General features: G+C 34.7%; 1 protein-coding gene across 2 annotated transcripts in view; it reads left to right on the top strand.

The window, feature by feature from the left end:
* Positions 1–16,177, top strand: part of LOC149791571 (uncharacterized) — a 61,219-nt gene extending 45,042 nt beyond the window's left edge. Inside the window, exon 7 of one of the 2 annotated variants that reach the window (XM_089970118.1) lies at positions 99–16,177. In XM_089970118.1, the coding sequence (XP_089826244.1) occupies positions 99–246 (148 nt within the window). In that variant the 3' untranslated portion in view covers positions 247–16,177. The remainder of the gene's footprint in view (positions 1–98) is intronic. The other variant, XM_089970119.1, reaches the window with a different exon arrangement.
* Positions 16,178–16,524: the final 347 nt, after the last annotated feature.

Genomic DNA, 16,524 nt, shown 5'->3' with positions numbered 1-16,524 from the left:
ATATATATATATATATATATATATATATATATATATATATATATATATATATATATATATATGAGATATATATAAAACAATTACCTTCTTATCTTTAGGGGAAGGAAGATGAGTTCTAATCTTGAGGCTGCCATTCAGGAAGCCATGAATGAGCTGGACCGCCAGACAGCAGAAAAAATGGAGGCAGATGCAGCTCTAGAAAAAACTAAAGGCAAAGTCATGAAGAAAAGGAAACTGGTTCATTGATAAAAGATTTTCAGCATTGTGAGAGGGAAATGACCCAGTTCAAATAAAGGTCAAGGTGACAAGGATAGAAAAAGTGATCATAGTTAAAGACTGTAGAGAAAAGTACAGTGCTTTTATCGCTGGAATGTTTTTATGCAGATTAGTGTATGTCAGGATATCATATATATATATCTGTGTATGTACATACATACTCACGCATGCATGCACACATATATACATACATAAATACATACACGGCATGGATGGCCAAGTGACCTTAAGCACTTACCTGTACTGATCACTGCCATCTCTCCTGTCCACATCGATATGTGAGATAGCTTGCCAATGGCTTCCCTTAGGTCAGTGGTTCTTCCCAGGGTTTTCCAGGGTTCTTCTCCACCAGCTGTACTGGCTGCCATATAATTTGATCGTGTACTAAACAATGGCATTATTTACACAACATATATATAGACCTACATACATACATACATATATACATGCATACATACATACATACATACATGCATGTATGCATGCATGCATGCATGCATGCACACATACATACACATGCACACCCACAAAAAGGTAAACAATTCCTGAATAAAACAAGAGAATGCAGATTATCTTTGAGAGGCATGACATGTGCAGGGTATTAATTGTTGGATGATTTTATACTTTTATTACACAAGCTAGCTTTCATTATTTCTTCACACCTATATATCTACCTGAAGTATCACTGATATCCACCAAGATGGCAATATTCATCTCTCATTTAAAGGAACAAGCAGGTACCAACCTGTGAGCATGGACTGAGTTGTAACCAGGCTACTTGTCATTATTGTTTGCATATACATACAGAGATTTTTCTTACATTTATTTAGCTTTTCTGATCAAAGACCAGCAGAACTTGTGCAGTGGCCTGCCATCCATACATCCATTAGCACAAATTTTGTTATCATTTTTCCTTAACTTATATGAGGATTACCTTGAAAGCATACACATATATTTATCCCAGGGACTTGATGACCAGAAATGAAATTGGTCCCTCTCAGACCTCCAAAATGGCTGCCATGGTAGCCATCTTGAAAATCTTATTATTGCTACTCCTTCTGGATGGCTGGTCATGTCATCATGAGATTTTCATTACATGACTTATTAAAATATCTAATTAGTCCTCATTGAAAATGGTGTCAATCTGACATCAGACATGGTCATCTTGAACGTTCTGTTAACACTACTTCTTGTACATGGATGGTCACATCAGCATGGGGTTATTACTTATAATATCTATATGCCACTTGAACATTCAGTATAGCTACCATGGTGACCAAGTCTTACAGTTTACTGACTTGGGGTTCACTGCAAGACTTCTTGCAATATTTCATTGATTCTGAATGAAAATCTTGCAGATTTAACCAATAACATATCTGCACTTTTGTGAATATGGTATGTCAAGTTTCTCAAAAATGTCTGAGTTGCTTTTAAAATGGTTAGAAGTCTCATACTTACCATGGATTCCTGTCAAATCGTTTGGGCCATTAGAGTGTTGACTTTTGTTTACCTAAATAGTGCTGCTGGCAGATGTTGTGTAGATGCTGACAGAAAGAGATTTCTTGTTTTCTTCTGCATATGAGTGAAAAGCTGAGCTGAAGCTAGGTACTAGATGTATTAGCTTGTTGTTTATTGGTATAAACAGCATTGTCATAAAAAAACTCCTGAGAGAAAATCGTTTACTTAGCACATATTTAGGCAGGTAGTTACCAGCTGGCTCGGGGCTCCGAGTGACCAAGCGGTCTGAAGCTCTCACCGTTACGAATCATTGCCATCTTACCTCTGTCTCGGTGGGTCTGAGTCTCGGGCTTGGCCAGTGTGGGTATGTGAAGAAGCTTGCCAGTAGCTTCTTCTGGATGGGTGGTTAGTTCCAGAGTTTTCCCCAGGTTCTTCCTGCCCCATTTGTACTGGCCGCCATGTATAGCCTATCTTGTGCTGAAAAATGGCGTTCAATCCCACAACGACAACCAGCTGGCTCAGTTAAACCATAAATTTAAGGAAATATACATGTTGAAGAAAAAAATGTGCCATAAAACATTCTATGTGATTAGTAATAAATGTCAAATTTCCTTTATAATGATTTACATCAGTATGCCTATTAAAAATAGCTGGATTCTTTATATTTTTGTATTGAATATTATATGTCATTATAGAAAAATTGTGTGTAAACGATGATAAAAATGTGTTGCATCTGATCATACTCAAAATACATCTTATTTACCAAAATCTTGGGTTTCCTTGTTATGAAGAATTCATACAATGGATCTTCTTGGAAGCAAGAAATTGAAATCTCAGCTTTTTTATTTTTTATCGGGACAAGCATTTTTAAACCAAGTGAAAAATGGCTTTTACTTTGTTAGGCTTCAGTATTTGGTTACCAGCCATTATGAAAGTTTTGACAAGAAATTACCATCTGTACTTACTGGTAAGTTGCATTCAAAAGTAACTATCATAGACCCGGATCAGCTGTCACATGATGCACTAGTAGATCAGGGTGTATGTTGTTTGTTCTACTGATTTCTTCTAACAAACTGCATAGACACAGATCTGACCATGCATTATGCAAGAGCAAATCTGGCTCTCTCTGCTCGGTGGTTGGATTGGACTTGTAAGCAGTTATATATGGTACTTTTTTTAGCAGCTGTGGTATCCATAATGTTACAGTCCTGTTGTAAAGTTTTTGAAGTCACATAGATAGTTTACATCAGTCATTGTATTGATCTGAGATTTTGGTAAATATTACTAGATGTGTCAAGTTTTTACCTAGATCTGCTTCCAATCTTTAAGAATTTAATGATGATGTTGTTTTGCAAGACATTTTGCTTTTCAGAACTTCTCTTTTAATGCACAGTCTTTCAGAGCAATTCTTAAATGGCAAATCTACCAAAATTTCTCTGAGATAGACTTTATACAGTTTCCATTTAATGTCTTTGTGAATTTTATTGACATTATAGATGTATTGCCAAACCTACCAACATAGACCCGATGACCAAAATCATATCAGTGTATAACAATACGGGTTGAAAGAAAACAACTTCAAGCTTGGTGTTATATCTTTATTTACTTTGTAAGAGACTGTTTTTTGTATCATGGTTATGTATATTATGCTGCACTTTGTATAATGCTGATCAATACATAATGCAGAGCTTTATATAATACTGTTCAATACATAATGTGGCTCTTAATATCATGCTGTTCAGTACATGATTTGAATCAGTGTATTGTGGTTCATTACATAATGCTGCTCTATACATATCTAGGTTGGCCATTTGTGCCCCAACTACCACATTATATGGATGAAGGGATATATATATATATATATATATATATATATATATATATATCTTGCTTTGTTTACCCTATCTACACCTTGGCAGATCAAACATATATCAGTGCTATGTCCTAGCATCATCTATTGGATTTCATTTCTTGAATAGCCTCCCGTAGTATGTAATGCCAACTAACCAATATCATGTAACAGCAATCGGTCGAAAATGGTGAAGGCATGTGACTTAAAAAGGATACTTTGTGAAAGTTTAACATAGAAAGTGTGACAGATTACTAGAGGGAAGCCATCACAGGTGTATTTGAGTGAAAGGTGTTTGTACAAACACAAGACTGGCAGTGGAAAATGGCTTATTTATCAGTCCATTCAAATTGTGTGCTCCATTTGTCTCAGTCATGAAGGAACAGTGTTCAGATTTGAAAAACTTAATTTTGAATGGATGCAGTGGCTTGCTGCCACATCCAATGAAATTCACAGACCCAAAGCACTTAAATATCTGCTTGATACACCAAAGTGTAGGTAGGGTTATCATATCAGAACCTTGACTAGTGAAGATGCAACAAAGGTTCTTTGACCAGTTTTGTCATTGTACTTCTTATGAGTAATGACAAATTATTTTATGCATTTTTGATAATGCATTACCCGGTGATGAACTAGGATATCAATGCATCATATTCCAGTTTGTTAGTTATTGCAGGATGGTGAATTAAGGAGTTAAATCCTTCATCCCTTCTTTCATAATTTTAATTTGCTCCAGACAGGGGTAATACTAAATATTTTTCTCCACTCACAAAGATGTTTTTTACCACTGATTGTTAGTGGCAATAAGGGTCCTCTCTTCTGAAAGCCTATACAGCTGCAGAAAACCTTAATTTTGTTTCATGCTTTAGAAAATTCAGAAAGTTTATCCTGAAATAAATGTCTGCTTAGGTTAGGAAGATGTGTATAAATTAACAAGCCATTGACAGCATTTGGTAAGTTTACCTAATTACTCATAATGGAGGTTGAACTTTCAGAATTGTGCAGTAAATGTGTATAATGATCTGCTGAAAATGGCCAATCATACAAGTACTATATTTCCTGGCTGACATTAGCAGGGGCATAGATGTCTTGTTACCCATTTCTTTTCCATCTGGTCTGGTTTTGTGTTTAGGTCACTGTCATGGGGAATTGAGCTACATGGACACATTTCTTGTTCAGACAAGTTACCTGATTTTAATATGTTAAGAGTACATTTGTTACCTTGCAAATCTAGCCCCTAACCCCTGCAAAGAAAGATGCTCATCATGTATTTTAGCTTCTTTTAAGAACAAAAGAACTGACAAGACTTTTTGCTGAGATGGAAGTTTAACAAGAGTGGTCTCCCCTGGAATAGAGGGTTTGGTGTCCAGTCATTAATTAGTTACTATGACACACTTGAACAATTCTTCACTTTCATACTTCAGGACGATATATTGTTTTTAGGTCTACTGATCACAGACCGTGAGAGCTTATGGGATAGGCTGCTGATTGCCATCCAATTTCTGTCCATTAGCACAAAATTGTTAGTCTCTTGAACTGTTTGGAGGATTGTCATCAGACTTCACACACACAAAATTCAGTTAATGCCTAGACTAATTAGGATGCTCTGACATCAATTTTGTCACATCTGTTGCATCAACCATCTGGAAAGCCTTGATTTAGCTACTCCTTCTGAATAGGTAGTTATTTACTAAAAGATTTCTTGTGATGCCGAGTTGGTCATACATGAAAATGGTGTCAATCTGATGTCCAATATGGTTGTCATGTCAGCCATCTTGAAAATATTGATGTCACCTCTTGAGAACAGAAAGTCATATCAACACTGGGTTTTCATTAGAAGACTTCCTAAATGAACATGGTTATACTTGCAGACAACCATTATGACCAGTACATGTTATTTCTACTCTTAACGAGTACAAATGGTTTCTGCACAGTAATAATAGTTTTGCATCACATACTGGAGTCGCGGTGGCACAGTGGTTACTTTGTGTTCAGGACTCAAAACTGAAAGGCTATAGGTTTGAACATTACCACTGGACCAGCCTGGGCCTGCTACCTTAGTGTGTCCTTGGCCAAAGTACTTTACTCTAATTGGACCACTCTGGTGGCCTAAGTACTTAAAGCGTCCACCTTGGATGCATGAGGCAGACCTGTGAGCCCATTGCAATTTTGCCGAAAGTCTTACCAAAATGACCCTTAAAATATGGACTTGTGGAATAAAAGTAAAAACTACAGAAATATGATTGTTGCTGAAAAATTAGGATATTCGTTTCATCCAATATTGATTTGGATCCAAGTTTCATATTAGAATTAGTGGAATTAGTCAGGGAACCAGACTGACTTTACAGCATTACCTCAGATACTTTAAACTGCACATATGGTTTCATTAAAAATGGCATACAGCACGTGATGCATGTTGCAGACAAAACAGAATTTGAGCCTCTTAAGAAGTGTTAATAATCAGCACAGAATAATAAAAAAGGAATATTCGTATTCTTGTGAAGAAAAGAAAGAAGGGACACAAATACATTTATTTGACATCACGTGTCAGTTTGAGAATCTTGTGGCAGGAGACAGTATTGCTGTCATGTGAAATGGAGAACAAAAATCCAAGAATTATGTCAGATTGAGAGATATTAACAAGCCATTGAGCTGCATAGAGTTTTGAACTGTACTTGTTTGTGGAACTCTACTAGTGGTAAATAAGGTCTACGTGTACTCACAAACTTTTCATTTAAACTTAATGTTTACTGTTGCTGCATTTTTTTTTATAACCACACCATACTTTTCAATATGTTTTCAAGCTTTACAATAGCAGTTTATGATATTTTGTTACACCTTACTGAAAACTAGTCAAACTTATGGAAGAAAAATCAACTGAGAAGGTCTCGTCAGGGTTGTCAGGTCTGATGAGGTCACGGGTTCAAACCCTAGCCAAGTCATACCAAAGACTTGTACATATGGTACTTTCAGCTGTTTTGCTTGGCAATCAGCATAAAAAGGTTAGTGCTTAGATTGGTTGGCCTGGTATCAGGATAATGTGATTGGGTGGGTCATGATGCTACCTGTCTGTGACATGGTACCCCAGTGCTAGACATCACTATAACCTGCCACACTGCAGACATCATGGTGATATGACTAAAATGTTAAAGCTATGTTAAAAATTAATAAAAAACACAAACACAAGCAAATTACTCTAATTGTCTCAGCACTAAATACTCTACTTGTGTTGCTGCCCTGCAAAGCACCAAACCAAAGCAAACATCCTGCACAAATTTTTGTAAATGGCTTGCACTTTGGATAAGGATGAAGCCCATTATTTTTCGAGTAAAAAAAGACAGTGATCAAGGACACTGTTTCAGAAAGAAGAAAAATGGTTCCTATGCAATGTTGTTAATACTAGATCACAGGCATGGACCAGACTTTGCAGAATTTGGGGGACCTTAACCCTTAAATCTTCTCTGTAACAGTTTACTTTATTATACCATGAGTAGAGCATGAAGCTGTAATCATCAAGATTGTTGTTAAAGAAGCCTTCAGGTTACAGGCATATATTGCAGTGTTAGGAAAGGGTTATCTCTCCTTTTTTTGTAAATCATGTTTTTACTAACATTACTGTGTCAGGAAGTTTGAATGTCAAAATGTGTTTTCATGTAACATGCTCTCACAATGCATGTATATGTGAAAGTTACCAGAACATGATATTTATTATAATAAAACTTGTCTGCTCAGCGAATCACATTCATATTTGGTATCACATGAGCTTTCAAAATGGTCCACTTGGTAGCAATATGTATTGATACATATTGTTATACAGTCAGTTATATTGCAGTATGATATAAGCTGGTTGTGCCCAACACTAAGTAGTAACTTACAATTTACAGAATTTGACATCATTTCCTCCTTTTAAGGGGAGACCACTCTTATCTAATGTGTGTCTTGGCAAGCAGGTGACATTATAGTTGTTGTTGTGGGGTTTACCGCCATTTGTCTAATCACAATAGGCTATACATGGCAGTCAGTATAACTGGTGGAGGAAGAACCCTGGAAAACCTCAGGAAGAACCACCAACCCATGGGGAGCTACATGGCAAGTTTTCTCATGTACAAACACTGGAGAAGCCCAAGACTTAAACCCACATAGACAGAGGTTAGATGGCAGTGGTCTGTGAGATCTATACCACTCAGCCACCCGGGGCCAGTGACATTATGGAAATTTTGTTAATAAATCCAGCTAAAAGATGTGGTGAATGTCTTTCTTGGGGGATGTGGGTTAGTGGATGTATTCATGTTACGATCAGGCAGTTTTATTCTGAAAGAAATATATTTTACTCCCAAAATTGGTTTCTAATTTGGACAGCATATACATGTTGTGTCACAAAAGTGTTTATCAGCCACTCATCCATACACAGGAATTGACTTTTTATGAAGTTTAAATGTAGATTTTTTTTATAGAAAGATTATGTGTCTCCATGCTTTTTTAAACCCCACCCCTCCACGTAGATCAATACACGTTACCAGTACTCTCTCCCAATCATTGCCCATAAATGATGTCCCAATTTAGAATGGTGTGAAGGCTGCATGACATTATACATGTAGAATCGGATGAATGGTAATACTGGCTATTTTCATAAAGTGTTAGTAGAGAAAAGTTTAATGTATCATCGTACACCTTGCATGGTTGCCCATTGTAATTCTGTGATATGCAATGGAAATCTAAGGAGGATTTTTGTAAATAATGTCAATGTACAGATAGTATATTGACTGTGTCAGTACTCATTATTTCAAAGTAGAAAACCTATTTTAAAGGTTATACTTTTTTATAAGTGCTGATTCAGATCAGCTTGTTAATGTCAGATACATGTTTGTATATGTATTTTGACGTTTATGTGCAAAATGTACATGTTTTAATAACATGTTATGCATATGTTTACTAAGTAATTGATTTTCAAGATGTGATTTAGTGCGAATTTTAAAACTTTTTGTGTATTAATGGCTGTGGATAGGCTGTGATTGTTTTTGTGGAACTGAGCAACATTTTTTTAAAAATATGCTTCAAATATAGGTATGTATAATTTTACAAGTATATTATATATGTATATCTATACTCGTGATCATTCATTTGTCACCATAATTTTTGCACTGTCATGAATCTCATTAAATCCAATGCCTCAGTATTGTGCATTTAATAGTTGCTTGGATAGTGAACAGTGTGTGGTAAATAAACTTTGTAAATTTTGACAAATGAAATGTATACATGTACATGTTAATTTCATATTGACCTTTTAAAAATTGTTCTTAACATAAATTAGAATATATGACTTGCTTTTAAATGCATTTGAGTATTTTCCTCCACATGTTAATTGTTAATCATATAAATATACAAATTTGCTTTGTAATAAAAGCAGAGATTGTTGTTTTTGTTAGAGATATATATATTTCTTGAAATACTTCTCTTTGTGTAAAGTGATACAGTCATGTTGAATAAGGTATGCACTGTGTTCTGTTTGTGATGTGATAAATTTATCAGAATGTCAAAAGAAGCACATATGTAGATAGGAAAATTAGTATCAAGTACAATATATACTCGCTTTATGTCAAGTGCAACTGCAAACAGTGAGGACTCTGATCTTCCATCACATAATGCACTGGCAGATCAGGGTGTATGTTATTTGTTTTGTCTGATTATTTCTAACAAACTGCATAGACCCAGATCTGATGTAGCACAATCCATTGGCAGATCTGGGTCTGTGCAGTTTGCAGTTGGACTAGACTTACGATTGAATGTATACAGTATCTATGCTGAATTATTATTCTATGAAATAAGGGAATGGCATCTATAGACATACATGTGCAATCTGCATTGGATGAATATTGGATGCAACAAAGAAAACTTTAAAAAGGTTAAACAAAAATTTAATGACATTTTCAGTCATTGCTTTGATGTGCTTTATTGGACATCTGATTGCTATTTGCTTTACTTTCTGTATTTAATTATGTAGAATTCTGGTTAATAATTGAGATATCAACTGTGGATAAGCAACATGAGCCGATGTCACTTGCAGGCTGACCTGAACATTTCAGAATTTGAAGAGTCTAGTACATGTAAATGTTGATGTATTTGTTGATTTGTATTTGTTGACTGGTTTATTTGTTGATCAGAGAGTCACAGGTTAAGTATTTATCTTAACTATCACAGGCAAATTACATTTAATTATTTTTTGTCTTACATGCAGTGAATGTTTTAATAGGTGAGACAAAGGAGTTAGCGATGTAGTTCTGTGCAGCCATCATTCCAACATCAGCTTTTGGTTCAAGATTTTATTTTTTATACACACACCATAAGACAGAATATATTATGTTATGATGTTGTCCATCAATTTATCTGTTATCTGTTACTAATTTAGTTTCATCACAGTAACTCAACTTGTCCAATATCTGTAGTTTATAATCATTGTGGATATCATGCATTTGGGTAAGAAAGAACCATGTAAATTTTTTGGCCCAAGGTGCAAAGGTAAAGGTCACTGTCACTAAAAGAAGAAAAATGGTTTCTGCACAACGACTTGTTCTCCACCTTCTACTATTGCAAAACATTGGGGATGACTTGGGGTAAGGAAGAAAGCTATACATTTTGGGGTCAAATAGTCAAAGGTCAAAGACATTCTCTGACAGAAAAAAGATGGTTGCTGCACACTAACTTGAATAGTCTACCATCTGCAGTTACCAAACTTTTTGGATTGCATGCACTCAGGGTAAGGAAGAATGTTGATTGTGGGGTCAAGGGTCAAGGTCATTATGACAGAAGTAAAACTGGTTATGCACAATAACTAGTTCTCCATCTTCTTCATTTACCAAATTTTGTAGATGTCTTGCACTTGGTTAAAGAAGAGGTCTCATAATTTTTAAATCACTTGGTCAAAGGTCAACATCACTGACTGAAAGCATCAAAATGGTGTCTGCATATTAGCTTGAGTTTCCTCATCATCATTAACATTAGTTCAGCACCTTATAATTGGACCATACATTGTGAATGGTTTGCACTTGGGGTAAGGGAAGAAGCCTATCAGTTTGGAGGTCCAAAGTTAAAGATCACTGACTGAAAGAAGAAAAGTGCTTACCCAATAACATTCTGTAAACATCATATGCCAGGATCAGACCTTGTGGGGGCTTACACACTTGGAGTAAGTAATAATCTGTTTATTGTGTGGTCTAAAGGTCCAAACATTAAGGTCACTTACAGAAAGAAAAAATGTAGTTTTCTTTTTTTCTCTCCTTAAGATGCACATATCATTATCAGATTTGTCGCATATTTTAGTGGATGAATTGGATTGTTAAAATGTCAAAGGTCAAGTCACAGGGGTTGTTAGTCATTAGGTACTTGGGGTGCAGCCACATCATTGCAGGCAAGACAGTATATTGACATATCTTGTTAATATTCTTTACATTATATTTATGGCAAATTAGTGTGTACTCCAGTTTTGGATACATGGCAACAGAAGACCTTGAGAAAATTGCCATGGTTTTGTATGTGTGTGATTTTTATTTTGTTCTCCAGAATTCTACAAAATTGAATGTTATATCAAAACCAGCCCATCCACCCACCAATAAAAATGACATTTTTTCATCAATACTGCTCTTTTGTTCATAGATATAAAGAACATATTTTGGGGGTTTGAAGGATATATTTGATTTTACCCTTCTAAAATCAGGTCTGCATATAATGTATCCAGTAGGTAAAACTAAATATTACATCGTCATTGGGGGCCCCAAGTAACCAATTGGTCTAAAGTGCTCACATTTACCAATCATTACCATCTCACCTGTGCCCATGTAGGTTCAAGTCGTCAATAGTTTAGCTAATGTAGATATGTGGGAATTCTTTGCCAGTAGCTTCCTGTTCATCCACTAGTTATACAGCCACCATGTTTATTTTAGCCTGTCATGCACTGAATAATGACATTATAACAACACCACCATCACATACAATCATCAGTGCCCACATCTGTATTACTTTAAAAAATCCACAAACACAGACATAAGAGTTGTCACTTTTTATGAGTAATTAATAATTTTCTACCAGAAACTTCACCATTTGAGCAATATTGAGCAACATCGTTCATGAGAGACATATACTTGGATTAACTTATACTGAGGTTGCATTTTATTGAGGTATTTTATTTACAGTATTACTAGATGTATTAAATAATGAAATGGGTTTTTTAAATTTAGTTTTTGTGGGATTTAATGCCATTTTCCAGCCCATAATGGCAGCCAGTATATTTGGTGGAGGAGAAACCACCAACCCAAAGGAAGCTACTGGCAAACATTCTTGGATGCTCACACTGGTCAGTTCAAGACTGGAGCAAATGTATACAGAGGTGAGAGGTATAAGTGAATTATTAAGGTGAGCACCTTAGACCACACTGCTCCCAGAGGCACTCTAATGAAGTGAGTTCCATGCTTATATCAGTCTTATCAATGTACCACTTTATACTGAGTCTTGTTATAATGAGGGAATAAAGTCAGTTAAACCAGAAAGCAAGGGGTTATAATGGACAAAATCACTTATCTGTTATTTACTTATATAATTGGTAGAAAAATTATTTTTCAAATTTAAAATGATGTTACATTTTAAGTGATGTGATATCTACTTGCAGTTACAGTATACATAAGAGAAATTGGGACAATCCTTTTATATTCAGTTTTTCAGGAGCCGAAACGATTTGGGGATGGGGAATGAGCTAAAATTATTTGGAAAAATTAAGATAATACAGGAATTATTTCACTTATCATTTCCCTTTTCTTTTATAATCTTTTGTGTGGATGGGTGGTTTCCCTTTATACCTTTATATGTGTGTATGAGTGGTTTCCCTTTTTACTTGGTGGGTGGGTGGATTCCCTTGATACTATTATGTGTGTGTGTGTGTATGGTTTTGTTTCTCTTTATATGTTTGTGTGTGGATGAGTAGTTTCCCTTTATACTTTAGTATTTGGATGGGTGGTTTCCAGGTTATATTTGTGCATATCATTCACTAGATTAAATGTGAAAGTGTACTTCTGAACTTCAGCCTTAAAATAGAATGTTTAGATAGATAAATTGATGTTTAATGTGATAACTCATCCTCTTCTTGTGGAAGACTTTGCATCTGAATTGTCCATGTTTCCTTGTGCTTGCATTTAAAATGAGAACTAGATAAATTACATTGGGGAGGGTGGAATCAAAGAAATCTCTATTATTTTTTGCATCATTTTTCTTTTACTTAAACTGTAATACATTGGGATGATAAAAATATTATGGCAATAATCAATTCTTCCAGTTAGTATAAAACTACTCTCCAAGATGCCTTTCATACAGTCTACCTAAATTAAAGTGTATTTAATTTCATTTTACCATATATACTCCCATACAATTTGAGTTCAGCTACAAACAGCTTAGATCCATAATGGATCAAAAGTTTGGTATGCATTTTGTTCATTTTACTGGTTGTCTCTATCAAAGTGAGTCAACATAGATTTGTTTATGCACTATGTGATGTTTGATCTGGATCTGTGCAATTTGCATTTGGACTGAAGTTGTAAGCAAGTATATATGGTAATCATTAGTGTAATATTTTATTTCCATAATTCAGCAAGGTAAAATTTTGAGTTTTTTTCTTTCTTTGTCTTCAAAATTTCTGTACATGTATATGAATTACTTGCAAATATGCAACCAAAGTATATGTAGTTCTCTTTCACCTCTAGATCTGGTTAAATCATCCAAATTATTTATCTCAACTAAATTTGGGTCATAAAATGATTGTATTATCATTCGAGAAAACTGTCACTTGTGATTATTACCTAGAGCAGTTCTGATGTAAGGATATGCAAGAATTGTGTATCTGAAACATACAGGATTGGATTATGTGTGATGCTTATTAAGAAAAGTCCTTTTTCAGTTTGCTATTTTTCAGCTTACATGATTTTTTTTTTAGTCCTATTTTTGCATAAGCTGACATATATTTGTTTGCATTGTTTCTTTGCTTTCAAAGGATCTTGAAAGCATTTTTATGATAAATAAGTACAGCATTGCATCCTCAAATATTGTGCTTTATCTTTGTTATTTTCTACATTTGCTTATCAGCTTTTTATATTGAGGATTTAAAAGAAATGTAACGTGCTGTGATTGTTGTATGCTGCAGTGATCTTTGATAATAAATCTTAACACAGGTTATCTGCCATATTAGTGGAGCTCAGATTTTTCATTTTATCCTGTTTTGTTTTTGTGTCTGGATTTATTTTTGAATGCATTTAAAGCTTAGATGAGGTTTGCATTCATTTTGTCTAAGGTATAGCTTAATGACATGATTTTAAAACTGGTTGCACCTGTACAGGTGAGAGTGAGGTGTGGTATAAAAAAACAAACAGTCAAGGACAAAATTTACCAATCAGGTGACTTTTCAGAGTTCTGTTCACCTTTTTCAGTCAGGGAGAAAATGACACAGCAGAGTTTATCTACCTTTTGTTGCCCAGTACGCATTTAGGTGCATCTTGTACTCAGACACTACAATAGTGTACCAAAGATCTACGTGTAGGCATTCATTTAAACACCAGTGCTTTTATTTCTGTTATGTTACTTAAAGGGCCTTTAGAGATTTTAGCAAAATTACAAGACGCATAGTTATTAATATTGTTTAAATTTAAAAATAAACTACTGTATTATATACACAGCAGTTGAGATATTTGAATTTGAATCCTTGGTAACTTCCTAAATTTGTATGTCCTTTAAGGTTGAAAAGGGAAGTGTATTCGATATTTAAATACAGTGGAAATTTGGAATACAGCAGATTGTCAAGCAATTCAAACATTTTTCTTTTTTCAAACGATAGGTATTCACTATGAACTAGATATGTCTAAGAGCGGTAATGCCCCCATATACAGGACACCTACTTTTAAAGACACAAGTATGAGACATCTACATATTAATACACTTTATAAAGGACACCTTTTCAGAGGAACATTTCTCAGAACCCCTCTGGTTTGTTGTTGCATAGACGTTTCATAAAACTTGGTTTGTGCTGTGTCATTTTCCATTTATTAAGACAATCAATATCAGGCTTACATATAAAGTCCATGTACTTTGCTGTAATAGACCCATTACTGTATGTGAATATCAGGCATACAGGTAAAATCCATATACTTTGCCACAATAGACCTATTACTGTATGTGATTATCAGGTATACAGGTAAAATCCATATACTTTGCCGTAATAGACCTATTACTGTGCGTGAATATCAGACATACAGGTAAAATCCATATACTTTCCTTGTAATAGAACATTTACTGTATGTGAATATCAGACATACAGGTAAAATCCATGTAATTTCTGTAATAGAACATTTACTGTATGTGAATATCAGGCATACAGGTTAAATCCATATACTTTCTGTAATAGACCTATTACTGTATGTGAATATCAGGCATACAGGTAAACTCCATATACTTTGCTGTAATAGACCTATTACTGGATGTAGATATATAATATATCCAGAAAATCTTTCCTTAATTTACACGTAACTGCTCCATCCAAAATGTCAGGTTAACGATTGTATAAGGAGGCATATACACAATGAGCAATTTCATATTATTGGTATTGAATTTCCTACATCCTGAGAATATGTTGTCAAACCCAGTAAATGAAACATCTTATTTGTTATTTATCGTATTATCAATGACTGTTGATGCTGCAAACCTCATCATTTCATTCCTTTGAAAATGTAGCAGCTCAGAATTTAATGTACAAGTTATGCTATCTTTATTGTAGTAGGACTATTAGTACCATATATGCTCACTTATAAGTTGAGTCAAACTGCACCTGCAGATCGGGGTCTGTGCTATCTGTTCCACAAATTACTCCTAATAGACTGCACAGATCCAGATCTGCCAGTGCATTATGGGTTCAAAATCAAGCCCAACCTAGGTTCCACTGATTACTCCAAACTGTCCAGACCTAGATCTGCTGGCGCATTATGTGATGGCATTTCGGGGTCTGTGCAGTTTGCAGTTGGATGCTTCTTATAAGTGAGTATATACTGTATCTGTTTAAAAAATCACTAACATAAAATCATCTATTTTCAGTTACTGATATACTAATGTATAATTTAGATTCACCTGCAGACTGCACCAGTCCAGATCTGAGCCTGTGCAATTTGTTGCATCTAATCGTCAAGCAAACAAAATGCACGTTGGTCTTCCAGTGCAGTATGAAATGGCAGATCATGGTCTATGTTGTTTGCAATTAGACGAGACCTGTATGCAAGAATATACAGCACAAGTTTCAATAATCCAGTAAATAATGGAGTATATTAAATGCCATTTTGAAGCATACATATAGATATTTAATAACTGACCTGCTTTGTTTTGCAAGAATATTTTTCCCTTTTTTCAAAGCTAAACTTGTTATTTGTTTGTTTTGTCATTGTTTTAAAAATGAATTTTAATTTTTAGTTATCATGTTTTTCAGATAGTCGTATTCATTTACTTTGTCATTGAAACCAGAAATATTCAACATACTACTAAAGTATGGCTTTCTTTTAATAAATGACAGTTTAATCATGTTATTTTGTTCTTTTTAACATAGAGCTGTTAATTAATTATGCCAATTGATTTTAACATAGAGCTGTTAATTAATTATGCCAATTGATAAGTCGGGGTTACTGAATAGTAGGGTTTTTTTTGTATAAGAAATAATATGAAAATGTTATTGTGGGTGGTGATGGCATGTCCCTGCATGACTGTAATGTCCATCTATGTAGTGAATGTTGGTCTGATGATAATTTTTTTAGGCACCATTATGGGGAACCCATCTTCCATAAACACATTTCAGATATGTATGTTACATCAAGCAGTGGGAGCATTTTGATTCAATTCTACCCATTAATACATCTGAATGTTTCTTAGCA

This window comes from Sinohyriopsis cumingii, chromosome 9 (genome assembly GCF_028554795.1).
Source record: "Sinohyriopsis cumingii isolate HCF-2022 chromosome 9, ASM2855479v2, whole genome shotgun sequence".
Lineage (NCBI taxonomy): Eukaryota > Metazoa > Mollusca > Bivalvia > Unionida > Unionidae > Sinohyriopsis > Sinohyriopsis cumingii.
This window is presented reverse-complemented; position numbering and strand designations above follow the sequence as displayed.